The 26,191-nt window shown below is 39.7% G+C and overlaps 2 protein-coding genes across 4 annotated transcripts; both read right to left on the bottom strand.

The window, feature by feature from the left end:
* Positions 1-511: 511 nt before the first annotated feature.
* Positions 512-13,220, bottom strand: brd2b (bromodomain containing 2b). 2 transcript variants are annotated; one of them, XM_046044494.1, is made up of 12 exons: positions 13,081-13,220; positions 8,891-9,179; positions 8,485-8,622; positions 7,430-7,571; positions 6,918-7,081; positions 6,137-6,634; positions 5,705-5,833; positions 5,306-5,551; positions 4,974-5,227; positions 4,509-4,825; positions 3,309-3,434; positions 512-2,295 (listed from the first exon to the last, which is right to left on the bottom strand). In XM_046044494.1, the coding sequence occupies exons 1-12, from the start codon at positions 13,110-13,112 to the stop codon at positions 2,165-2,167; spliced, it is 2,466 nt and encodes an 821-aa protein (XP_045900450.1). In that variant the 5' UTR covers positions 13,113-13,220; the 3' UTR covers positions 512-2,164. The 2 variants fall into 2 exon arrangements, with proteins under 2 accessions (XP_045900450.1, XP_045900449.1); XM_046044493.1 differs by having other exon boundaries at positions 3,309-3,437.
* A 934-nt stretch (positions 13,221-14,154) lies between these two features.
* tap1 (transporter 1, ATP-binding cassette, sub-family B (MDR/TAP)) lies at positions 14,155-24,385 on the bottom strand. Of its 2 annotated transcripts, none has more exons than XM_046044495.1 (13): positions 24,078-24,385; positions 23,308-23,640; positions 21,469-21,697; positions 20,772-20,886; positions 20,231-20,361; positions 19,722-19,927; positions 19,085-19,282; positions 18,567-18,695; positions 18,059-18,253; positions 17,756-17,929; positions 16,831-16,990; positions 16,073-16,209; positions 14,155-15,985 (listed from the first exon to the last, which is right to left on the bottom strand). In XM_046044495.1, exons 2-13 carry the CDS (start codon positions 23,626-23,628, stop codon positions 15,755-15,757), a joined length of 2,226 nt encoding a protein of 741 aa, XP_045900451.1. In that variant the 5' UTR covers positions 23,629-23,640; positions 24,078-24,385; the 3' UTR covers positions 14,155-15,754. The 2 variants fall into 2 exon arrangements, with proteins under 2 accessions (XP_045900451.1, XP_045900452.1); XM_046044496.1 differs by having other exon boundaries at positions 24,072-24,385.
* Between the last annotated feature and the right edge of the window lie 1,806 nt (positions 24,386-26,191).

A 26,191-nucleotide genomic window follows, 5' to 3' on the forward strand; every position in this document is an offset into this window, starting at 1 on the left:
GGGTTCCACCTTCAAAACAATGAGAGATGTCAGGTTTTAAAACATGAGTAACTGCTGCCGCCTAGTGGAGGAAAGTTGTAATCACAATATATACACACCTGTCTGGAGACAGTCATATCATACTGCTTTTTTTTGTTGTTATATATTTGTATAACAATCAATCACAAAACTAAAGGTTAATCTGCGCTCCTACTGACTTCCACTGACGATCAGTCAGCTTTAAGGCCATGAATTTTCCCAATTCATAAACTGTTAATCTATACAATTACAGACAGCTGTGGAAAAATCATCACAATTTCCCAGCATTACTTGTTTTGTCCTACCAACAGTGGAAAAAAATATAAAGTATTGAAATTAGAGGTAAAAAGTAAACAAATCTTCACCTTTTAGAAACTACAACCACACAATTTTAGGCATTGTGCCTGATAAAGGACCTAAAACAACACAAAAAACTGTGTCTAATTGCTAATCAATAAAAAAATTAAAATAAACTCCCACAGACAGACAAAACTCTTTCTACACAAGAGAATACTTTAATAAACACACTTGCCAAATGAAAGATATGCTTCTGAGAGGCAATAACCTGCTTGACCAGAGGCAGCAATGCTCATGTGAACGCTCTTCAGATAACAACAAAGACAGTTAACTGGAATGAGAAATAACAGCATGTAAAAAAAACAAAAAAAAAAACAAGGTAACGGAAAAAAAAAAAAACAGACTGAACAGCAGAAATACAATAGTTTGTGCAACAGCAAATACAGTTTAAGTATATACAAGAATATATTCTTTCACTGAACATTCAACAACAGCTTCAACTATGCATGACTATAAGGACTTTGTCTCTTTATGTCTAAGATTATCTTTAGTCTTTATTTACTTGTAGTGTTATTCAAATTCAGTTTTTTCAGTCAACATAATTTGTTCCAGTAAGTGCCGAGCAGCCAAAAGATTTCTTTAAGGAACATTCACTGTTTTTAAGTGCTACAGATGTCTTCAAAAACAAGTAATGCAATACTTCACATGTTCAGATTAATGTGGAAATTAGAAACCTGCACTATAGTCAGAACATTCAGCTCTTCAGAAATGGATGCACACTTCAGTTCAATTTGATGATGTTGAGAACGTCAAAGCTGAACAGCAAGAACGGATTTCAAAATACTGAAGACAGTACTTCAATTAGTGTCATATTTATAAGAGTAGCCTGTCTTAAATTGGCTGGTGGGCTTATAGGAGAATAGTGCAGCCATCAAAATCAATACAAACTGAATGAGTGTTAATTGCAAACTTTGTCATTACAGTATGTTATGCCATTTCAATACAGTACTACTGCATGAAGTCACTTTGTTATCAATAAACAATTAGTACAGGCTGTAAAACAGACTGCAGCATAAAGCTCAATGTCAAACTGAGATTTAACTGCAATGTGTGTAAACATAAAAGAGAAATGATCCAGAACTAGAGCTGTAACCAACTGAAAATTGTGACCAGAATTGGCAGATATGACTGTTTTTATTTACTGCTCAACAGCTCTTAGACCTGAACATGAGAAATAATCTTGCAGCTCCTTAACAATATTGTATTTTTTCCAAATAATATAACTCTTAACAATCCAGATAATTAAGGCTGAGTCTAGGGGTTGATCTAAAATGAAGCGTGGTAGAAGGCCAGATGTTAGAAAAGCAAGGCTTGTAACCAAAGGTTGCTGGTTCAAATTCCAGTATTTCCATCTGAGGAAATGTGGGTGAAGAAAACAAATAAATAAACACTCCTCCATTCCCTCACCACAGACGACACAGCGTAAGGCCAGCCAAAGCAGATCTGGAGTTAGGTCTGTCTTTCCACGTCCTTCTTTATTACTCCGCTTCCCTCTTTGGGGGATCACCATAAAATTCTTCTTTATAAAAGAAACATAAATTTGTACAAGTATTTACAAAGGGGAGGAAGGGGAAACAAAGGCATTTAGTGTTTGGGTTCTATGATTATCCAGAGAGACGTCATTTCACATCCCACAGTCCCACATTCAAAACGTTTAAGTCCCCTTGGACTGTTTTTCACCATGGTATCCAATATCTCAGCCCACTACTGTTTCAGGGTGTGTTGTGTCCTGGGCCAGCCCAAGTCCCTGAGTTACTCGTGTATTCTCTCTTAGCCAGTGCTAAGGATCTCAACCAGAGTCTGAATCACTGGTGTCTGAGGACGAGGAGGAGGAGGAAGAGGAAGATGAATCGGAGCTGGAGCTGCTGCCACTGAGGCGTGTGGGCTGGGTGTGAGTCTCTACAGCACTGGGCTTCTCAACTGAGGAGAGAAGAGTTTTATGGACACACCGGGTACAGATGAAAAAGTAAGAGAATGTTTTATGAAAGACAAACAACAATGAAGAAATAGTTTATATATAAATAGCAATAACAAAGGTCTGACTCAGTAGCCACTTTCACAAAGAGATCCCGTAATAAACGCAGAAAGAATGTCCGCCAATATGTCGCATTCGCTCATTTATATCGAACTAAATATTGAGGCGTAATCCCACAACTGTGTGTGCTTTCACATAGCGATCCGGCTTTCTGGGTTACCTGCATCGAGTCCGCCTGCGACGCATCTGCCGGAGCTAGTCCGGTCAATTTTCAAAATAAAATACCCTGTGCAGACGCCAGATTGTAAAACAAAAATAAACACTGTTAAAACAGACAGAAAATTTAGACTACTTAACCATTTAACTACGTAGCCTACTTAATCATAGTAGAAGCACAAAAAGCAAGCAGTGATTACCAAATCAACAAAATCTAAACATGTCAGCAAAATCAGGCAGGCAAAGCGCTCTGATGCTAACTGTGGGATATGCAGCCTGAAGACGACGGAACGAAACGGGGTCAGAGAGAGCTGTGAAGAAGGTAGTAGAAGCACAAAAATGCTAAATAAATAACAAGTCAATCCTGAGACACTTGCAGTGAAAGTTGACGCCAGGCTGAGGACAAAACAAAACCGTTGTGCAGCCGGCTCTGGCTTTTCACACAGACATCGCTTCGCCTCTGTTACAAACAACATTCCCGGCTCATAGGCGGATCAAATCGTCATACAGCGCAGCGAGCCAGCATATTAGCGTAACAATCCCGGTAAAATACGGCAGTGTGAAAGTGCCTAGTGAGTTACATTAAAGCACATTTCTTGGGACTTTCTCTGCACATTGCAAATATCTATTATACGGTGCACATTCCTTGGTCAACATATTTTCAACAACAAACCCGATTCTGAGGTGCATGTGTTGTGCATGAGATACCATGCACATAGTGAATGGGGATGTGTCAGCTCACCTTTAGGTTTAGCAGGTTTCTTGACAGAATTGAGTTGCCCACTGACATCTTGCAGCCTCCTCTCCAGCTCCCTCCTCTTCTCCAGAGTCAGCTCCTCTTTAGACTTGCCAACGCTGCCTTTCTTTGCTGCTGCACATGAAAAGATGACAAATTTGTTACCGACCCGGGTACCACATGGTCACGCAGTGACCTATGTCTTGGACATCAGGGCTTTTTCCTAGGGGATTGTGGAGGTGGTGTGGACCAAATTCAATCAGATGTAAGTAATGGGATGTAATTGTGTGATACCCCACTGACCCACTGTGCTCACCCTCAGTTCTATTTAGCTCAGAGCAAAAGAGCTGTTACTTCATTCTGCAGCTTGGCTTCCTGAGTAGCAGACTAGACTCTGAAATTTAACTGGAGAATTTGTCATTAATGTTGGAAACAAACATCAAGATAGGAAGAGTCAGGTCTGTCTTACTGTACATACTAATTAAAGCAAATTCATCATCAACTTTCCACATCACTGTATTGACCTTAAGGAGCTGATCCAGCAGCTTTTAGTCAGGAGGAAAACTAGGCCTTCAGTCATTGAGACACACGGAGGGTGAGAGATAAATAAAACATGACTGTACAGTATCAAAGTCAAGTGCGTTAACTGGCTGAGAACACAACATGACATGCCTGTCAATTTGGTGCAATAGCATGGTAACGTTTTTATTTCTTTAGTAAATCCAGTCAAGGGAAAATCTAAATTTGGTATCAAAATATAGATCTGATCCTTTGCATATGACTTGGTTAAAAAGCCACCAGATCTGCTCTAATACACAGTCGTTCTCATTTTCTTGGCTTCCTGTCTGTTTGCGTCAGATTGTGCCCCTCGTCCTTCTGATATTTCAAAATATTAAGTATATTGGCTAAAGGTCGACAGGTATGGGCTCTGTGTTTACCAACGTGTAGCTGACATACACCACAGAAATCAAGTGTCGATCATCATTGACTCATTTGAAATGTACAAACTGGTTTACTGCAGTGCCTTACAAAGCTGCTTTGAGTTGCATTGTTTGTCCCAAAATTGGCCTAAGACACAGCTGCATCACATGCTGGATATTGATTAACTGTGCTGTTAACTTAGTGTTAATGGTATTAACTTTTCAACAAGTGCAAAGCTGAGAAGAGAGAGGCAATATTACACCAAAACATGCTGGTTTAATTTACCTTGCTCAGCGTAGGGCTTACGGGGCTTCTTCCTCAGACAGGTCATGACGTAGCGCTCCAGCTCTTTCAGTGTCGATGGCTTTAGTGTTTCAAAGTCAATCTCAATCTCCTCGGGGTTGGTGTCCCTCAGTGAAGGCTCCCTGGACTGAATGATGTGGACCACGCGACCCAGCTTCTCCCCCGGCAGCTTGTTGATGTCGAGGCTCAACTGACGCTTCTCATCGTATGACATGGGCACAATCTCCTCCTCTTCCTCTGAGTCGTAGTGCGGCAGCATGGTAGGGGCCACTGGGGGGTAGAACGGCTTCTTTGTGGTCCTGCGGAAACAAGAGGAAGTGATACAGTCAGGACAAAAGCTCATTAATATCAGTTGCTTGATATTCTAAATAGGTAATATTGTAAAGGTTTAAAAACTCCACACTGATGTGAAGATCAGATCATTTGGTAATTATTATTACTACTAACTTGCTGTTCTTGTTACTCTTCTTCCCCTGGGCTTTCTTGGGCTGTGAGCCACCAGCTCTAGCAGACTTGCTTTTCAGTATCTTGCCAGGCATTTTCCATTCCTCAGAGCCAGCTCTGCTTCTGCCACCTCGACTTCGTTTCTCCAGCTTCTTCTTTTTCTTCTTCTCCTTTTTGTCCTTCTTCTCCTTCTTCTTCTTGGGCTTGATGATGGGGCCTTGGGAGAGGGCAGCTAGTTGCTCGTGCATGGCTCTGAGCTGTTAGAAATTACAGTTATAAAAATCGTTTTCACATGAAATCTGTCGTAAAAAAAGAGAAATGAACTGTTAACTTACTTGTGTGCACACCTGGTCCTGTAACTCGGCCAAGCGATGTGCTCGCTCTTCCTCGCTGTCCGAGTTGGGGCTGCTCTCACTCTCTTCACTCTCACTGCTCGGCTCGCTCTCGGAGGTGGAGGAAGATGAGGACGAGGAGGAGGAAGAAGAGGAGGACGAGGATGTTGGATGGCCACTGATTGACATGGCTGTGTGATCCATATGTGGTTCATCTGGCATCTTGGCAAAACGGAACTCAAACACATCCTGGGGCACAAAAAAAAAAACAAACAAACAAATCAAAAGAGTAAGAAAGGGAGAAGGGAGTAAAAAACAAACAATTAACTGTCACCTCACAGTCTGCTGCACTTTTATTTCAGTCCGATTATTTGAAAAGTAGAACAAGACAGCTAGGCTCACCTGCAGCTTCCGTGCCATGCCCACAACATCATGGTCAGGTGGATTGTACTTGTAGCAGTTGGAGAACATGAGTCTGACATCGCTGGCAAACTGTTGAGCGTCCCTGTATTCACGACAGTCCATCTTCCTCTGATGAAGACATCAGGAAAGGACAATTTTAGTGCTTCAACCAGACAGAATGTTTTCTCAAACTGCATCAGGGTTTTTTTTATAAATATTTCTTAATAATAGACAGTTTGCAATTTCTTACAGATTTTCAGCCCCATTGCTTGCTTCTGTGTTCGTCATCACAGTGTGTTACATTTTAAAAGGGACATTCTAACATTAAGAGATCTGAAACAACATAACTTTACTATCTAATCAGTAATGCAGCAGAAGCTATATTTATAGTCTATTGCACTTTCCCAGAGTTAAAAGCAGATGAGAAGTCACCTTGATGGTGCTGAGGTCCATGGGACACTTAATGATATCGTGATAGTCATGAAGTCCCAGTGCTGCTGCATCCACCGGTGTGTAGAAAGGCCAGGCGTACGCAGCATGCTTCTTTGATAACATGTCCTTCAGCAGCCCACTGCAGTACCTCAGCTGAGGGCTTAGTTTGCCCTTCCTCGAGGGCTGAGACTGGACAGAATCAGGCAAGTCCTTCTTGGGGGGTTTAATGGGGCGTCCGCTGCCCACTCTGCGTCCAGTGCCTGCCATCATTGGCTGGAGCAGAACGGGACCTCCAGGGCTCCTGACCAAGCCCATCCCAGGTGGGGTCTCCAAGCTCATACCGCCCATGGATGAGATTGAGTGCATGGAGGTGTCATGGACTTGTCCCCCGTGGCCTCCTTTCCCTAAGCCTACCATGTGTGTTGCTCCTGACATGCCCACTGTCAAGCCCATGGTGGAGGGGGTGGTGGTGTCTGCCTTACGTTTGACACCTTTTTTCTAGAAATAAAAAGGTTAGAAGTCACTATGAAAACAATATTTATTTATTTATTTATTCCAATCCTTATAATGCTTACGGTTCAACACATGTTTTCTTACAACAAAAAGTACTGGTGTAATACTTTTGCCTTTTAAGATACGTACATGTATTAGCAACCATACCCCAGACATTTATGTTTTTGTAGAACATGTGTAGAGTAAGCTAAACCCTCACTTACTGGTCTTGCTCGTGCAGTAACAGACAACCACTTTAGCGTAGAGCCACTTCAAAGTAAGTACATACCTTAGTTGTGGGCTGTGTAGGAGGTAGGCCCATGATGTTGGCCGGAGGCAGGCTTTTAGTCAGCACCGTCTGCGGAGAGTTGGCCAGCATGGACTCGCCGGTGTCTGAGGAAGAAGGGGAGTAGGCAGACTGGGACACCGCTGGCACCTGCTGAGCCCTCGATGCTGAGAGATACAGTATATTCAACTTTAGGAATAGAACTCAGCTACTGTTAAATTAAAAGTTATGTCTGAATGTTTCTATGATCACTGGAGACATGCATGGCTTTTTTACGAGCATCATGAATGCTACTTTTACATAATACATTTCTGCAACAGGAAGACATTTTGTATAAATGCTGAGCTGTAATTATTTTCCACAGAAAATGTCAATGCCAGATGCAGTTACAAGACTGGACGTGTCCAATTTGTGTATTTATAACAAAACTTCCCAGTGATTCCATTATAAATAAACAAAAACAACTATATAAAACAACTTAATTAAAATTCTGCAAGACTTTGTCACAAAGTCACCAGATTTGCGACCTCTTCCCCTGCTGTTCTTGCTTCTAGGAGCGGGTGGAGGCAGCTCAATTTCCTCCTGGGGCATCTGGGCCACCTTCTGGAGAAAGATCTTCTCTACAGACTGGGCCATCAGCACAATGTCGTCAGTCGGCTAGCCAAGAAAACCATTTATAAAAACACATTAGCAAACAACAAAGAAGCCAGGTGGTAAAAAAATGAATTATATTAATAACAAAAGTGAAAATAGCAATAAATGGATGAAACTGATGGTGATTCTAAGACAGAATCAATGTTTTTGGGATCCTCTACAACTACCACTTAAGACATCCTTGGCCAAGACACTTAATTTTATACACACAAATGCTAAGTGGGACATGTATTCTAAAAAAAAAATAATAATAAAAATCACTGTTGCATGGTCATTGTAAGCATATGTGATGTACAACCAACGTTGTGATGTTTACATCTCTGGAGCAGTTTTTTGATTTGTAAAAATTCTTTCGTAAAGGAGCTACACTGCATTTTCCAGAGGCAGCACCATGTTTCTCAACAAACGACTACGGCCTCCTTGAGGCCGTAGTCGTTTGTCGTTTGTTTTCATGTCAACTTGACATTTTCATTTTCCAACTTGCCTCACTTTATGCTATAGCACATGAAAATATATACAGGTCAGCACATGTCTGTACATTGGATAGGTGTAAGAAGTATCCCAGACAAGTTTCTGTTTGCAAAGTGTTAGATAGGCCTTTTTTCTCATGAAACAGAAAAGGTTTAAAATGAAAAGAAAAGTCCTGGACCTACACCTGAATCTTCAATATTAAATAATGGTTTTGTTAGGTCACTTAAAAAAAAACAAACTAGGGTATGTTTGGGTATTTGGACATCTAGCCAACTGCCTAGAGCTTTATTATATAACCCTGTGTTATCTCTACTGTGAGGAAGGTCCACTTCATATTAAATGTAATCAGTTGAGTTGGGTCATCTTATAAAGGTAAGAGTAAGAAATAAATGAAAAGGGACAAACACACAATGGATAAAGATCTGTTTTTTACCTTTTAACCTACCTTGTTGTAGATGTAGCAGTTGGTGAACATTGTGTTGAAGTCCTGTATGCACTCACTTGCACTCCGGTAGAAGTTGTTCTCCAGACGTTTTTTGATGGTCCCCATGTCCATGGGCTGTTTGATAATTTTGTGGTAATCCTGAAATGGGCAGAGTTACAGACAGAGGGGTGACAGAAGAATGAGACACACGGAGATTTTATGAAAAAAATATACTTGTTTTTTAACTTGTGGAGCAAGTTCAACATTGCAAAATAACAGAACTTAGTCTCAGTCTTAGTCTTAATCTAGTTGGGGGGTTTTACTTTACCATCTGAGCCTAGGCATCCCCATGACTTACAGAAACATAAATAGAATTCAGCAAAACTAAAGTGAAAGTAGAAAGTGAAAGACTCTTTGTGGAACTCACTGGCAGGTTAAGCCTGTAGGCATCCACAGGCTCATGGAAAGGCCAGGCAAAGTGATGCCTCCATAGAGACTTCATCAGGGTCCTCTGGAGAAATTGCAGCTGGTTGGTCATGCGGCCTGGCCGGCTGGGATCCTTCACTGGGGGTTGCGGTGGGACAGGGGGTCCCTGGGGCATCGTGTGCGGCAGAGATGGGCTCTCAAAGTCCTCGTACAGCAAGGAGGGCTTGCGAATGCGTTTGCCCGAACTGCTGTGTTGATCCATCCCACCACTGGACAACCCGACCAGAGAGCTGAAGAGTAAGAGACAGTATGAGTCTGATGGAATGATAAAGAATAATTGCAGGACCAGAAATGTTACCTTTTCCCTCACTTCTGTAAACTATATAAAAGATTTATTAAAAAAGGGGACCAGTAAACTCTGTGTGTGAATAGAAAGACAAGCAAGGTCCACAGAGAGAGAAAGACAGAAGCTTATGTTCTACCTGTATTTGCTATTTTTGTTCATAATTGCTAAATTGAATGGCCTTGATTGCTTTAATTCTTGTCATATTAAAATGTAAACTTTTTGATTTTTGCTGCAAATTGTTTAAATGAAACAATTATGCCAATAAAGCACACTGAACTGAACTGGGAGAGAAAGTAAGAGAGATGCTCACTAGTGAAGCAACTGGCACTTCTAAGTTGACTGTGCTGTATGACCTTTGCAACTCCATTGATGCAGCCATCAATTCATCGATTTGCTTCCCACCACAATGCACGCATGCACTCATGGGAAATCTGCTCATGTCAAAAAGTGCAGCCTATACGCGCTTCATTCACGTCACCCACAACCAGTGAAACTATGGCTCTGCCCTCTCGGTCAGCCAACGGTCATCTAGGGAACTAGGATTCTATCAAAAGGCTGCTACTTTTAGCAAAGTCATGGGAACCACCATCGCATGGATCCTCACCAGCTAAAAAAGCAAACATTCACTTACAGTAAGGCCCTAAAATCACATTTAACTCCACATAAATATAGGAAGCAGCTTTTGTGCTAACTTTCGACTCGTACTGATTTAGCACTAATTCCAAGCCTGAAATTGGAAGTTCAATTGAATGTCTCACACTCACTATGCTGAATGAGTTTTATTATTGTACACTGAATATTACAGCAACTTTTCTTTTGTTTATTTTTGTAAATTGCAAGGATGCACAACCAAAACAAAATAGTAGTAACCTTGCACACAGCAAATGGCCAAAACTCAGAGCTCTGGTTTCCACCTATTACAAAGGGAATGAATGGCATGAAAACTCATGCCAATGCCCTTGACTGTGGTCCCAAATTCTGAGCAATACAGCTGCCCACTACTCCTACAGTTACTATTAAGAATTGGTTTAAATGCAGAGAACATTGAAAGACGTTGCAGATCTTACAATGCTCTACAATTTACAGGCATCTTCAGTCTTGGCTGTGGTTCAATAAACTACACAGACCATGTCTTATATAATAATAATAATAATAATAATAATAATCTTTATTTGTAGAGCACTTTTCAAAAACAAGTTACAAAGTGCTTTAACAAGTGTAAAGACAATAATACCCCAAAAAACAAAACAATACAAGATAAAAGCAAGAAAACATTGAAAAGACTAAAATACACATTTAAAATAAATATAAAATAAGTAAAATAGAATAAAATAAAAGGGATAAAATAAAGTCAAATAAGATTGGGAAAGGCTCTCCTATAAAAGTATGTTTTAAGAAGGGACTTAAGAGTTCACTGACTCAGCCGACCTGATTTCCTCGAGCAGGCTGTTCCAGAGCCTCGGGGCCCTGACAGCAAACGCTCTGTCCCCTTTAGTTTTCAGTCGAGACTCTGGAACAGACAGCAGACCTCTGCCCGAGGACCTCAAGGTACGTGCTGTACGTGTTGGTGCGTATGGGACTAAAAGGTCAGAAATATAACAAGGCGAGAGGCCATGAAGAGCTTTAAAAGTGATCAATAGAATTTTAAAGTCAATTCTAAAACATACTGGGAGCCAGTGTAATGAAGCTAAAATAGGAGTAATGTGGGCATATTTCTTTGTTCTGGTTAAAAGCCTGGCAGCTGAGTTCTGGACAGTCTGGAGTCGATCAGTAGATTTTTGGTTTAAACAAGTGAAAAAGGCTGTTGCAATAATTCAGGCGTGATGAGATGAAGGCGTGTAAAATGGTCTCGGTGTCCTTAAAAGTTAACATAGATCGAATTTTTGCTATATTTCTAAGTTGAAACATGATTGAACAAGCATTGTGGTGTGCATATAGACCCGAGAAGTCTCTCAGACAATGTACTCAAATATAGACATCATGGCACTTCAAGCTCCATCATCCCTTTTTCACTTCCCTCTAAGCAAAGCACATGAACCAGATTTAGAAGAAGTTAAATCTTACCCCAGGGTTCAAGACACACACCTGCCCCACTGACACACAAACTCTGGCAAATCCCGTGAGCTTATTTTCTACATCAGTCAGAATCCCAGCAACACAAACAACAACAACAACAACAACTGAAGCACATTAGCACTGAGGAAAAACATCAGCCACTGTGTCCTGAATACAATATAAACTTCCCATCAAACATATCTGAGCACCGTTTGTTTTAGCGTTTTGGAATACAGTATTAATCAAGTCATGTAATTGTGAATTAACTGAAATAATAGGTTCAAGTGACTTGAAATTTTTTTTACCTAACTCTTGATCACTGCAGTTATGCACCAAAGCCGAAGCACAAAACAGCCATCATGAGGGAGGGACAAATCTCAGCTCCTTGCAGAGGAAAGGTAATGTTTGCTTACTGTTCAGAATGAGTGTGTTACAGCAAATCTGCCAAAACATGATTTTGTTTAACTTTTGAAGCACAGATTTGTATGCTGATTAAAAAAGGCTCTTGCAAAAATTTGACAGTGTTAAAAACACACACAATGCTTGATTGCTGTCCTCTATGGAATTATGAATATCTACATTATGTCTAATTTAATATAAAGTCATTAACAAACTTACACTAAAATGCAATCTATTAAGTCACATCATATGAGCATAACTGTGATACTAAAATAATCTTGTGTCTTCATTGTAGGATCTACTGTTTTATTATTAACTAGTAAACACTAGTACAGCTCTATTTGACTATTGTGTGGTCTACAATGTTGTTGTTTTGGTTACATACATTGTTTAAGGTGTGTTCTGCATACTATAGTCTGTTTCTGATTCTGCTTGCTGTGGCTTTGCTGCTTCAATCTGCATTTAATTCTGCTTCTACTGAAAGGCGTTAGTACACGCACAGCAGAACCAAGAAACTGTCTTCACCATTTACTCAAAACAATGAAAAGAAAAGTCAGACTTTTAGATTTTCATTCCAACAGCTGGTGATCGCGTGGTTTGGACGCCCCGCCCTCACTGTTTGTAAACACTACCTCACAATGACAGAAAACGAAAGACAGAAAGCGGTTTTCTGTCAAAGAAAGCAAAAGCACGAATTCTTTATCTACCCGTGCTGCTATAGGAACGGTAAAACTACTGAGCTGTCAGTCGATCCCAGTTATTTTGCCACAGCATACAGACGTTTATAAGTTAGTTAACAGAGTGCTAGCTAAGCGTCACCGCACTGCAACAATACCTGACATCTCTAACGGTTCATTTAGGGATGACACCTTTTTGATTAGCAAATGTTGCGTGTAAAGATCACATTGAACAGGATATTTTATTACCTGATGTTGTCTTTTGTGATTGTCACCTAGGCTGCGAGATTAGCGTTAGCAGAGTGTCTGAGAGCGATGAATGACCCGACTGACAGAAAGCCGGCGGGGAGCAGACGGTGGGGCTGCAGCTGTCATCTGCCTTCTTTGTGCCAGCTCAAAACTGATGCTATAAAGCTAAGAAATTATATAAAAGGAAAGGCGAGCCTAACTTATACATGTAGTTGCAATATACTAGAAGTTATGCAAGTCACGATGACATTATCTGATGTAAAAACTAGCTAAATCCGTGTCTCAAGCCAAGGCAACCGTTCGCTGACGTTAACGTTAGTGTATTATTGGGAGGCTAACGGTCACAGTAACGTAGCTAACGATATATGATGACATTTAACGTTAGTCCACCTTTGTTGACACAACAAGGCCGATCAAATTTACTCAGTGCAAGTAGGTAACGATAAGCATCCCTATGGACTTTACCTGTCGTGAGGCAGGTTGACGGCCGCTTCCATCGGGCTGAAGGCGGAGTGTTATTACAATCCAATTTTTCCACCACTGTTCACGCTGCACTTGCGCTGGAAGACCACTGAGCAACTCCGCAATGAAATGGCGCCTACTCGCTTCCGCTTGACCCTATATAAACCTACCACGTGGCAGTACCGCGTATTTCCTGTCACGTGGGTTGTGATTCTGCGCTCTTATTGGCTATCACCAGACGTCTGTAAAACAAAACACACACGCCCACACTTCCAGGTCGGTGTTTTTGTATACACTTAATAGTCGGTACATCATGTTCTGTCATGTTTTAAACTTGAACGCAATAGTAGCACTGTGCTGGATTTAGCTTCAGTTTTTAGATTTTCGCTTTAAAGTTTTCACAATTACGACTTTACAGACGAATGTCCCTCTGTCTGCAGGGCATGATGATATGACGTGTTTCTCTGCAGTATGGGTAGCCTAGTTGATTCTGGTCTTCTCTGCCTTATGAAACCCAGTTATTAGCCTACCTAGGTGGTAAATGTTAGTATTTATATGGGCATTTGGATTACTGGCAATGATTCTAGCCAGGAGTATGTGTGAGCAGTGAGTGGGCTGAACATGCTTTTCATGCAATATGCTGATACTAAAGAGCCTGATACACACAAGGGTTTTCTACCCAGAAAGCATTGAGAATCATTCATTTAGGAAAGTCAGTGGTTAATTCTGTGATTGACAATCAAGAATGACTTTTTGACAAAGTATAACTAATTAACTAACTGCAGTCACACCCAGTTATTAGACACAATGTTTAAAGGGGTGATATTTATTTCTGCCAAGTAACGTTCAGTTTTTAAAAAGAATAATCAAAAAAGTACGAGATCCTGTGTTTGAATCCCTATGGGTCAAGCTTCAAAAACGTTGGAGCCTACAATTCCCATAAAGTAATGCAACGCAATAGCATCTTTAAAAATACCTGCCTTCAGGTAAATGCCTACTTCTATAACTGTTAGAAGCATCAAGCCCAGGCACCTTTAAGTCAAGCAAAATCAAGCATAAATGGCAGACAAGAAAGGATGAATTCAAAAGATTTATTGTCATAACTCTGGGGAGGGAAACGGAGTACAAACAGACTCAGCAATACAGGGAAAAATAAAACAAAGAGAAATGTGAAAAATATTTACAACCACAATGTTTAGAACCACTCAATCTAATACATTACAATGTGGAATACCTGAAATTTAGCTGAAAGATGGTTTCTACATCATGAACTCACACCAATTGACATATGGGAGCTGCTCAGTAGGACTTACAGTTGGATCACAGAGGGTTGCCAAGGGACGATTCAAATTTATATAAGAGTAATAATAATTAGAAGAGACCATTGTGGCCAATGTTGCAAATGAATCCACAGGGATTAATATTTCCATGTAAGTGCAGAAATACCTATATATGTAATATATATTTCCAAAATATATTATATACATCAATATTGCAATATAAATTTAAATGTACCACGATGCAGTATTTTATTGATATCTCCAAAAGGTCTCAACACAGTCCCGGTTTATATAGTTAACCTTGTTTGGAGTAAAGCCGCAGGTGTCATCAATCCTAAGCTAAATCAGAGCATCTAACTTATTTGAGAAGCTAAAAGTTGAATTCTGTTTCCTCTGGAGAGTTTCCTCTGTCCTGTCATGTCAAGTTTATAACATGACTACTTCACAAAAACTCAAACACTTGTAGAATGAGGTGTGGTCTCACAAGAATGTATTTACAGTACAAGTTAGGTGTGGGCGATATTACAATATTAGATCGTGAATGATTAAAATGTCTCCACGATCTGCCTTTTCAAAGAGATCGTTAGTATCGTGCTACAATACACAATCTATCAGTTTCTTCTGTGGCTACACACGCAGTTGACAGCTGCTCTGTCAACATCGCATGTCAGCTGCCTCGCTGCCTGCGCCCTTCGCTGTCTACAAAGGCAACACTGTAACTGTTGGCCATTATAAAATTAACATTAAGTTCCCCGTATCCCCAGCTGCTTTGCCTCAACTCTCTGTGAGTTACGGAGTTTGCTGATAAACAGAAAGTGTTACTTTTTGCCAAAGTTAACTAGTTGCTGTTATCCAATTAGCTCAGTTAGCCTAGTGGTCACAGCTGACTGGCGCCGCATGGGGCACCAGAACAAGCCGAGCGAACAAGGCAACGAAACTCAGCAGCCTCCCGGTAAACACGGCATGAACGGGACCGAACCCAGAGACCAACAAGGAATATAGTACTGAGGTGATTTACAGAGTTTCTTGATGAACAGATACATTTACTTTTTGCTAAAAACCAATCAATATTTGAAACTAGTCCCTCCCTAGCTTTGTGTTTTTATGCAGAAGCAAATATCACATTAAAGGCAAAATCAAATCAAAAATGTTTATATTAAAATCTTTAAAATGTTATAAGAACAGAATCTATCAATTTTTTTTTTAAATGAACGTTGGTCTTAAAAACCAACATGAAAATGAATTGTGATAAGATTGTGAATCGTGATCCTGGCTGAAATAAATCGTGGTGATATTTTTGCCATATCGACCACCCCTAGTACAAGTACTGATGGAGTTTTGACCCTTCAAGTCCAGAAATGTAACCAACAACCTTCCGGTAACAACAGCCACACATATCAGTGTGTATCATTCTTCTTCTCCTCTTGGCGGTGAAAGCCCATATTCTGCTTTCTCACCAGGTCAGCATAAAGGCCACCTTTCTTCAGCAGCTCATCGTGACAGCCCTCCTCCTTTACCATCCCGTCGTTGAGGACAATTATATGATTGGCCTTCTCTACAACACTCATCTTGTTCGATATCAGTAGCACGGTCCATTTGTTGATTTGGTTTAACAAAGCTTGGTGAACCTGTTGAGTACAATCATGACTTGGTGTTACATGTAGAAAACAATAGTAAAAAATGAGCACATTTTGAGAAATTCAAGAGTTTCCTACCTGGTATTCATTCTCTGGGTCCAAATCACTGGTGGCATTGTCCAGTATCAAGATTTTAGGACGTCTGATTAAAGCTCTGGCAATGGCAATGCGCTGCTTCTGGCCTCCAGACACCTGGCCTCCCTTCTCCCCAGCATCTGTCCCACAGAAGGAAATGTTGTTATTGTGCTTATGTACAGCTTTGGAAAATACTAAGTATCTTTTGCATTAGGTAAAACCACATGGCCAAAGTGCTGTTGCTTACAAGCGTGCTTAATTAAATTCATCTGTCCTTTCACTACTGTCAGCAGGGTTTCTGTTATATTTAAGAATGTTTAAGACCTTTTTAATACAACCTTTTTAATAAAATGCAATTTATTGCCTGATTCATAGTCATACCAGACAAAGGATGAAGGAAAATATTATAAATATATATTATATATTTACATTTCAATACTGCAATACTAATTCCTCTTGATGTAAACAATAAAATTAAAGCGTCCTGGGTAACTGGATACATTACCTATTGACAAGCTACTGTAGTTACCAGTAATACTTTTTTTGAGGAATCTAGATTCTATAGTTTCAAGACCCACTGATGCCCCGGTACCCAGACAGCCTGAAGAAATAAGTTTTCCCACTGCTGAGAAATGTACCATAGCTGGCATTCATTCCATCATTGTACTAAAAGTAATTCAACATTTTTCCTAGGGAATAACAAAACCCCCTGTGAAGAACCGCAGATTCGCTCCACCATATGCTGGGTTTGTGGGTCGAACCTGTGTCGTATCCATTTGACAGATCCCTGATGAAATCGTTGGCCCTAGCCAGCTGGGCAGCCCTGTGCATGTCTTCATCAGAGGCATCCTCGTAGCCATACTTGATGTTCTCCCGCACAGAGCGAGCAAACAGCCTACAATCTTGGCTCACCACAGCAATCTATTAAGAAACAGGATTAAGAGGAAACACCAGTGACTGTAACTGTAACTGTTAACTGTGAGAATTGTTTACAATGAGGGCAACAGCAGAATAAAAATAGTTTTAGTTAAGTGCCTTTGCAATAGTCCTGTGACCAATGACCAGTGTGTGATAACACAAAAGATGTGTTAGGTGAAAGATAAAACAGGAGCAAAGGAGGGAAATTAAAGAGACATTCAGAGTAGAAACTTTCAATGAACGGTGGTTCACCTTTCTTCTATCATTATCGTTGTGCCACTTGGGGCAAATTTCATTTCCGTTTTATGGTCTTAGCTGCAGAATTCACGTATGTATTTGTCATCTTGAATTTTAGTCAATTTTTGTGGTACAATGACTTGATAAACCCCTAAGGTGTCAGTACTGCCCCCACACAGGTTGTTCAAAAAAAGAGTACCGTACAGTTTTAAAAAAATGGGCTGGATAGAGGATGTCAACAGAGGTCAGAGTTAGCATTACACTTCATTGCTTTAAGACAACAGATTAACAGCTTCTGTGGACCATTTCTGTGACTTTGTAGCCATTCTGACCCCTAGTGGCCACAAATCCCTTAATTTAGCTTTAAATGTGCCCTGTGGACTTTTCCTATAAACAAATAAGTTATGTTTACATTCAGCATTGCATGCATGTTATTATTGCAATCAGTGCTTGTGAAATTAGATGAAGATGTCAGCTAAATGCTTCAAAGATTCATATAAAAAATGGAAAAAATGTCTTGTGACAACCCACCTTGTCATGTAAATACTTGTCTTTGTAGCTTTGCAGTGGTTTCCCATCCAGTAGGATCTCCCCTGCTTGGGGCTGGTAAAATCTCTCCAGCAGCTTGACACAGGTGGACTTCCCTGATCTGTTAAGCCCCACAAGGGCGGTGATTTGGCCTGCCTTTAGCTGCAGAGACACGTCCTGGTACAAGAGAGAGGAATAAGGTGAATTGGTCAAGAGTTGTGTGCCATAAAATTAATATATAATTATTATAAAATTAGTTAAATTGTAAATCTAATAAAAGCACTGGAGGTAAACATACATACATACCTTGAGTACAAGATTATTCTCGTCTGTCCTGCCAGAATAAGAAAATTTAACATTTTTGAATTGAATGTTTCCCTCAAGATTTTCGGGTTCCAATGTGCCCTCTGGGGGTACTTCAGGTTTGCGATCCAAATATTCAAAGATCTTCTCAGAGGCACCAACTGCCTTCTTCACCTCTGGGTAATAACGCATGACAGCCTGGAAAAGAGGTGGTAAAATGAGGAACCTTTTAAATACAAACTAAATTACGTGTTCTTTTAAACAAAAGAATCTGCCAACTGTAACTCTGCAGTAGGGGAAACAAGTGCAATATGAACTCAGCAAAAAAAGAAACATCCCTTTTTTCTTTTTATGCTCACACAAATATTTACACATGTTGAGTTTGCTAAAAATAAAAGCTATTGAAAGTGAGAGGATCTTTCTTTTTTGCAGAGTTTATATGTGTGTGTGTGTGTATATATATATATATATACATTCAAGCTTATTCCCTTTATCTTGGCTTGTGGCTCACCTCAACAGCAGAGGCAAACTGTAGTTCATAGAGGACGAATGAAACCAGGTCTCCACTGCTAACAGTCCCCCTAGTCACGAGAGTCCCTCCATAGTAAAGAATACACACCTTCAGGGCCAAAGTAGTCATCTAGAACAAAACAATGGTTCACACATTAAAGAAACTGTGTTAAATGATATTCAATTGTGCATGTATTTTATTACAGTTTCTGGCTGTACACTTCTGGCACACACATTTTTTAACCTTGATATAACCAAGAGAGGCTCATTGATTAAAAATCTCCTTTCCAAGAGCGTCCTGGCCAAGATAGGCAGCAGCAAGTTGTTATAACCGAAATGCTAGAGTGATACACACATCTTCAGGCTTTAAAATATCCTGTCAGCAACGTCTAGGTGAACTTGCAGACACTACATGCAGATTTGCTATGTTCTCTACGTTATCCCCCACTGTCTCATACTCACAAACATATGATAAGAAATCAATGCACACTTTATAACCCAGTTCGGTATTCAACTTACACTGTTAGCCCAGGTAGAGGCTGCATAGGCTGCTGCTTCCTTTTTATTAAGGGCATATGTATCCTCCAGCCGCAGTCTGTACCTCTCTGTCTCACCATCCTCGTTGGCAAAACTCCTCACTGTCTTCATGCAGGAGAAGGTCTCTGTGGCCACCTGGTTGGCCTTAGCCAGTGACTCCTGGACCTTTGCAGCAATTGTCTAAAACATGGATAAAATAAAAATAATTACTGAATTTGAATTTTTGACAATTTGATATTTTACAAACGTGACTGATGAACACGATCATGGAAATATTGTGACAAACATGATGTCACATTGTCTACAACGTACAACAGCTATTTAGTCTATCAGCATCCAATGCCTGGGGTTATTTAACCTGAAATCTTTTTTTTGGTCAGCAAAAAAAATGCCTTTAGCACAATGCTGACATTTACCATCTTATAAAGCAGCCCACAGTTAAACCACAGCAATTAGCTTAAAGATGCTAAAATGTTACTTAGCGCTGAAGGGAATTCTCTGCAGGTTCATCACTTCCAGCAACCCTTTTCAATTTGCACACAGTGTTTTCATCTACTGTTAATATAAAATACTGATTATAAACTAAAGAATGTGGGACATTTAGGGAACCCCGCTTTACCTGGTGGAAGTGTCCCGTGAGCTCGGGTATGACCCAGATGATGGGCAGTCCCATGCAAGTCAGCAGAGACATTTTCCATGACTGGCTCACCATGAAGAATAAGAGGAAGCCAAAACGTGCTGTGTACCACATCGCAAGACTTAGTTTCTCACTCAGTGCCTCGCTCATATCGTTGGTATCCGTGGTAATGCGGGACACCAGTTCACCTGAAAAAAGAGTTGTGAATCAGCCTTGCCGAAGAAATTACATGCATGTGTATGTAATGAATATGTTGTTAAAATGTTGTATATTCTGGATCTCCATCAGCCCACACAATTAATGTCAAGTTTATCTTTTAGGAAGTTCAGAACAATAAGAAAACTGAGCTTGGCCTTGATATAAATGTAAACCGTGTACCAGAAGTGCAAAAAAAAAAAAAAAAGGTTTAGGACCTACTGTATATGGTACTCTTTCCTTTAAAAAAGACTTTGTGCTCCGTCAGTTGTATGTAAAATATACAAACGATTTACCTGTCTTAGTGGCCTCAAAGAAAGCTATCTCCTGTTTCAGCACAGCCTCGAAGACGGATCCCTGCACTGAGGTGTGTATGTGGCTCATGGTGACGTTGTACGTGAGGTCACATATAAATTCAAGCACAGCACTGAAACATACAACAGAGGCCGCATTACAGTGTAAAGTACCCAAAATTACACTACAAGGATTTTATTACACTACCACATCTACTTTAAATTATTAAATGTATTTTTTTGTATTCAATTGAATAGTTAAATGCGTGTACAAATATTCAAAACAAATCATCACCTAAATTCCTTCTCTAAACCCAGAGTTCGGTGTTATTATCTGCATAAATTGTCATTTAAAATAATATAAAATAAAGCACATTAAATCAAACGGTACCACTAGAGTTGGGGTTTGATAACATTTATTGAAGCTGGATTAAATATGACTCCAGCATCAAAACTACAAAATTGATGGTTTGTGAGATAGAAGACTCTGAGCTTAACAAATTCAAGTGTTACTTTAACTACTTCATTAAAAAGGTTACATTACCTGGCAATAGTCATTAGCGTCATGATTGTGATAGCCTCTGTGAATGCATCAGGTGCCTCTTCATTTATGATCCAGTCAGCCACACGACCAGTGTACTGAGGAATAGCCATCTCACCTGAGAAGTTCACATTATCACAATATTGATCTTTGGGGGGCAAAGGTGTCAAGTTAACTGCTCTTAGATCAACATAAACAGTCATCAGAGTCAGTGGAGTGGTGAACTGTTGATGGCCTATGGCCTACTGAAGCTACCATTTATACATAACTATCCTTATTTGCCTACTAGTGTGATTTAATATACTGAATTAGGTTACCTACAGAGTAGCCATAAAAAAATCATATATATTTTGAGGTGGCAGCTGGAATGAAACTGCCAAAACTAAGTATTTAATTTGTGCAAACAAATTAACCAAAACATGGGAACTAATTGTATCTCGTGTGCATGCAATAGCATAGCACAGTCATAGATGTAGTTAAATGTGACATCATTATGTGTATTTTTTCTCTCTATGGGACAATTTTCAGCTCTGCTTGAAAAATAGCTCATTCCACAGTTGAGGCAAACAGTAAGCTTTGAATAAGCTCTACTAGAATAATTCCATTTAATTAACACAACGTACTTTGTGAGTGAGGGTGCAAACAACAGATCAAGAACTGCTGGAAATAACTCTAAATCTTTGTAGTTTCTCTTGCTTACCATAAGAAGAGAGGACCACGAGAAACAGAACAGCAACAAAGCGCCCAAGATACGGCTGCATGTAACCCATCAGTCTCTTCAGAGAGGTACTGGTGTCCTCTCTGGGCTTGTCAGAGGGCACCCTCGTGAACAGAGATGAGATGTATCGACCACAAGTGAGCAAAAGAGATGACACATATCTACTCCAGTAGAGCCATGCCACTACTGTCACCACATAACCCTGTAACACCTGCAAAACAAATTTAAAACAAAATTATTAAATGAAATAAATCATTAAATGCTTCAGGTGATTCTGAAAAATGTTAAAAGCAAAAGCAAAAACGTTTCTGAAATGGTGGATTTCTTGCTCTCCTCAGACTGGTTTGGTTTTGGTTTCAGTCTCATTCCTGTTCCAGGCTCAACAGCGTCATTCCAAAAAATAATAACCATACCAAGAATTTTGATTCTTGCTGTGAGAGGTTATAAGATATTTATTTACAGCAAATGCAATATATGTTTCACTGAAGTGAGTCCATTCTACTTCTTTCTAAAACAAATTAAATGTTTGCTCAAATGTTTGTTTAAATATTGCTTTCAATGAAGATAGTTTCACAATGTTGTCCTCAAGAACACTAAATAGGGGAAGCTATACTGTAAAAATATTAAAAAACATATCCAGCTAGCAGATTAACTATGTACTAAATAAATGTATATGTTTTTAAATGCAAAGACTGGATACTTTATTTCATGCCACTACTAAATGAATACTTTGTTTTTTGTTTGCTGAAAAAGCCAGAGTAGGACATTTTTAAACACTTTATGGGCATCTGGCTTTATTTTAGGCCTAAAGGTAAAGGTGGTCAACCAGTAATCTAACGGTTGTAAACAATGTATAAATAGGCTACTTCATTATAAGTAAAATGTCTCTATTAAGTTAAAAGTACATACGTATTTACAGCAAAATTTAAAGTAAACTTTGCTGTAAAAGTAAAAGTAAATGTACTTTTAATTCAGTAGAATACCCATGTTGGTATTTGATTATTATTATTATTATTCATTTTAATGTTGTAGCTGGTGGATGTGGAGCTAATTTTTACATTACATTTCTGAGTATTTGTATACAGTATACAGGGCTATTATTGCTTATCAGATATTTTGTATATAAAACGTTAATCTGCAAGTGCATAGTAGAGTACAGCATATCCATCCATCCATCGTCAACTGCTTATCCTGCATACAGGGTCGCGGGGGGCTGGAGGCAATCCCAGCTGACACCGGGCGAAAGGCGGGGTACACCCTGGACAGGTCGCCAATCCATCGCAGGGCCACACATAGACAAACAATGTTGTGTAGTAAAAAGTTTAATATTTCCCTCCGAAAGGTGGTAGAGTAAAAGTATGCTTTAACATTAAAATGGAGATACTCAGGTAGAGTATAAGCGCCTCCAAATTGTTTTAGGTACAGTACTTGAGTAAACTTCAGTAAGCTAGTTAGTTACATTCCACCACTGGCATCTACACACATCATCTCTTGTAAGTTCCCTTGAGCAAGGAACTTTAGCCACTTCCACACCATCATTTTTAAGGCATCCATGGTTATTTATCATTTCTTTTCCAGGTTTAGACAAAAACACATTTTGGCTATAGAACTTCCCAGCGTCTGAAATTAAAATCTAGCAATTATTTCCACCAGCACGCAAACACACTATGGTCAGGGAACCACAATGCATCATGGGCCCAGCTCTGTCACCCTTACAACATACACCTAAAGGCGTCTGCTACTGTATCTATGTAAGCCAACCTGCATCCAACCGTGGATTCAAACACACCAGTATTACAACCAGGAAACACAGCCACCCACCCTTTGCCAGGAGTGCCACCCCCACAGTTCCTCCATGGTGGACTGTCCAAGCGCACAGAGAAGAGTGGTGTACACTGGGAAGTGGAAGCAAAGGACCCCTAAGCTCTGTAGACCCTTGAAGCTCCTCATCCAGGGCATGCTTCCAGGGTAGGTGAGGGTGAGGAGGGTGAGGAGGCCAGCCCTGGTCAACCCTCCTCCCCACAGGGTGATGAACGGATGGGAGAGGAGCAGAGGTGAGAGCTGGGCCAAGCGGATGGCGTGCACCACACACACATCCAGGCACACGAACAGCAGAGGGAAGAAGTAGCTCATTTTCTGCATAATGTTTAGACTCTGTAAATACAGCGACAAGAGAGGGTCAGTCACACACACAGTCATGTTTCACGTGTGGGGCTAACAGACGCCTCCAAAACAGGAATGAGGCACATTACTTATAAAGAGGAACACGTAGAACACAAACCTAAAGTTTTAGCCTGCTTATCAATTTGTTAGTATCTAAACTAGGCCAACAATATGCCCTTCGTTGATAATAATTTACTTTCACTTTGCTGCAGGTCTTCTGCATTACTTTCATTTCCATCTACACTGCTGATTTCTTTGAAACAGTTTGACAGTTACAAACCGACATAAACACGAAACGATTTTGCAAAACACTCAAAAATGCAATAGTTATTACTACAGTATCACTCAGTAATGTAACGTTATGCCAGCACAGTTTAACGTTAGCTAACTTATTATCATTAGCCTTACAAAATCCAACTTACATTTACCTTTGATGTGCCAACTTCGATGTGGCAGATGTTTAATATTCGCCTGAGAACGTAAAACGAGACCGATATTTCCCTTAACAGACTAGAATTGGCAATTTGACTATTTCCAACCGGCTGCCTGTAGCCTACAAAACGTCGACCGTGGTTCGACTGTCAAACTGAAACCGAAAGTAACTATTTATATTCGTTTTACCGCGGAAAGTCCCTTCTTTGTCTGTCACGATGGCAGACGAATACGAGCAAGGTATGTAACATACTTTGCTGTAAGTAGTAGGCTATTATTCCAAGTACTACGATTATCCAGAGATACCCAGATCCATATCGTCTTGTTGCAGCCTACAGTGGTAATATAATATGCCTGGTTTGAAGCTAGACCATCTCCAAACAGTCCAACAGTGACATCATGTGACGAGAAGCTGCCACTCTTTATTACTATAGAAAATTTTGAGATATGTGGTTCTCACTGGACAGGACAGGTGTCCGTAAAGTGGAGTAAACAGTTGGCTATATGTCTTTACTTAGATCTTTTAATAAAGATTTATTGGTTTATTTATTGCAATCTTACTATGTAAACCATTCATTGTACAATGATTAATTCTATCTTTAGTTTTCAGTGAAAACAGGTTTGTTAACCCCTTGGATGTAAGCTTATTATTTATATAGTTACATTGCTTATTGCTGTTAGCCTTGCTTGTTGTCCTTGGACGTTTGTATTGTTAATGTAATGTGAGTAATATAAGTTATATCTACGTGTCTGTCTGTCAGTTATCGTAGGCTGGACACAGAACAGGAATTGAAAAATGATGCAAAAGATGTTGCAGAATACCTGGGTTATGTAGCTTGTTTGCAATTAATTAATCTACCAAAAAAATAATTGACAAGCAATGAATCTTTTGTTGCCCCCTGAGGGTGCATGGCCCCAGGACAGTTGCCCTCTCTCCCTTGTTGGTTATCTTTGCCTTGTGATGTGACCTATTATGACAACTGAGGGAAAGAAACCCTCAGTAGAAACTTTGAACTCCCTGATAGCTTCCTTCCTTCCCCCTGCTTTCATGTTAGAAGGATGGGTTGTGCAAAGCTATAAATGTTCTTACTGTTTGTTACTGAGTGTTTGCAAGACCCTATAAATCACTTGTACTTAGAATATGTTTCCTTTTGTGCATACAAAATACTTAATTAAACTATTTCATACCTAATACTTAATTGTGAAAGGAAAGCCTATTTTAATAATATAGTGTATACTTGCAATAGAAAAGGGCCTTTGTCACATTTCAGAAGTCTAAACATCTGAGATGGTGTCATTTAAATAACAGTTTGAGACCATTTCACAAAAAGCAAAGATGAAAGAAAAGTTTGAAAGATGAATACACAATTGTGCAGCAGAACTCAGCCCCATTAATCATGTCTGGCCCCCACAGATTTATCTTGGAACCATTGGATTAACGTACCTATCTGTATATAATGTAGCTCAATGAGCTAAAACAGTAAAATCCTTCAGTATGGATGCATCAGTATTGACAATCAAATGATATAATAGCTTATAATATAATATGTCAGGCAATTTTTCAGCATAACAAGTACTTCAAACATTTTGCTGATAATACTTGTGTACTTTTACAAAAGTAAATTTTAAATGCAGGACTAGTAAATGGAGTATTATTAGGTTCATGTATTGATACTTTTACTTAAGTTTATGATGTGGAATCTTCTTCTTCTTCTATGATGCTTCTATAATCTACAGTGGGTACAGAAAGTATTCAGACCCCTTTAAATTTTTCACTCTTTGTTTCATTGCAGCCATTTTCCAAAAATCAAAAAAGTTCATTTTATTTCTCAGTAATGTACACTCAGCACCCCATCTTGACAGAAAAAAACAGAAATGTAGAAATTTTTGCAAATTTATTAAAAAAGAAAAACTGAAATATCACATGGTCATAAGTATTCAGACCCTTTGCCGTGACACTCATATTTAACTCAGGTGCTGTCTATTTCTTCTGATCATCCTTGAGATGGTTCTACACCTTCATTTGAGTCCAGCTGTGTTTGATTATACTGATTGGACTTGATTAGGAAAGCCACACACCTGTCTATATAAGACCTTACAGCTCACAGTG

This window comes from Micropterus dolomieu, linkage group LG03 (assembly GCF_021292245.1).
Source record: "Micropterus dolomieu isolate WLL.071019.BEF.003 ecotype Adirondacks linkage group LG03, ASM2129224v1, whole genome shotgun sequence".
Taxonomy (NCBI): Eukaryota; Metazoa; Chordata; class Actinopteri; order Centrarchiformes; family Centrarchidae; genus Micropterus; species Micropterus dolomieu.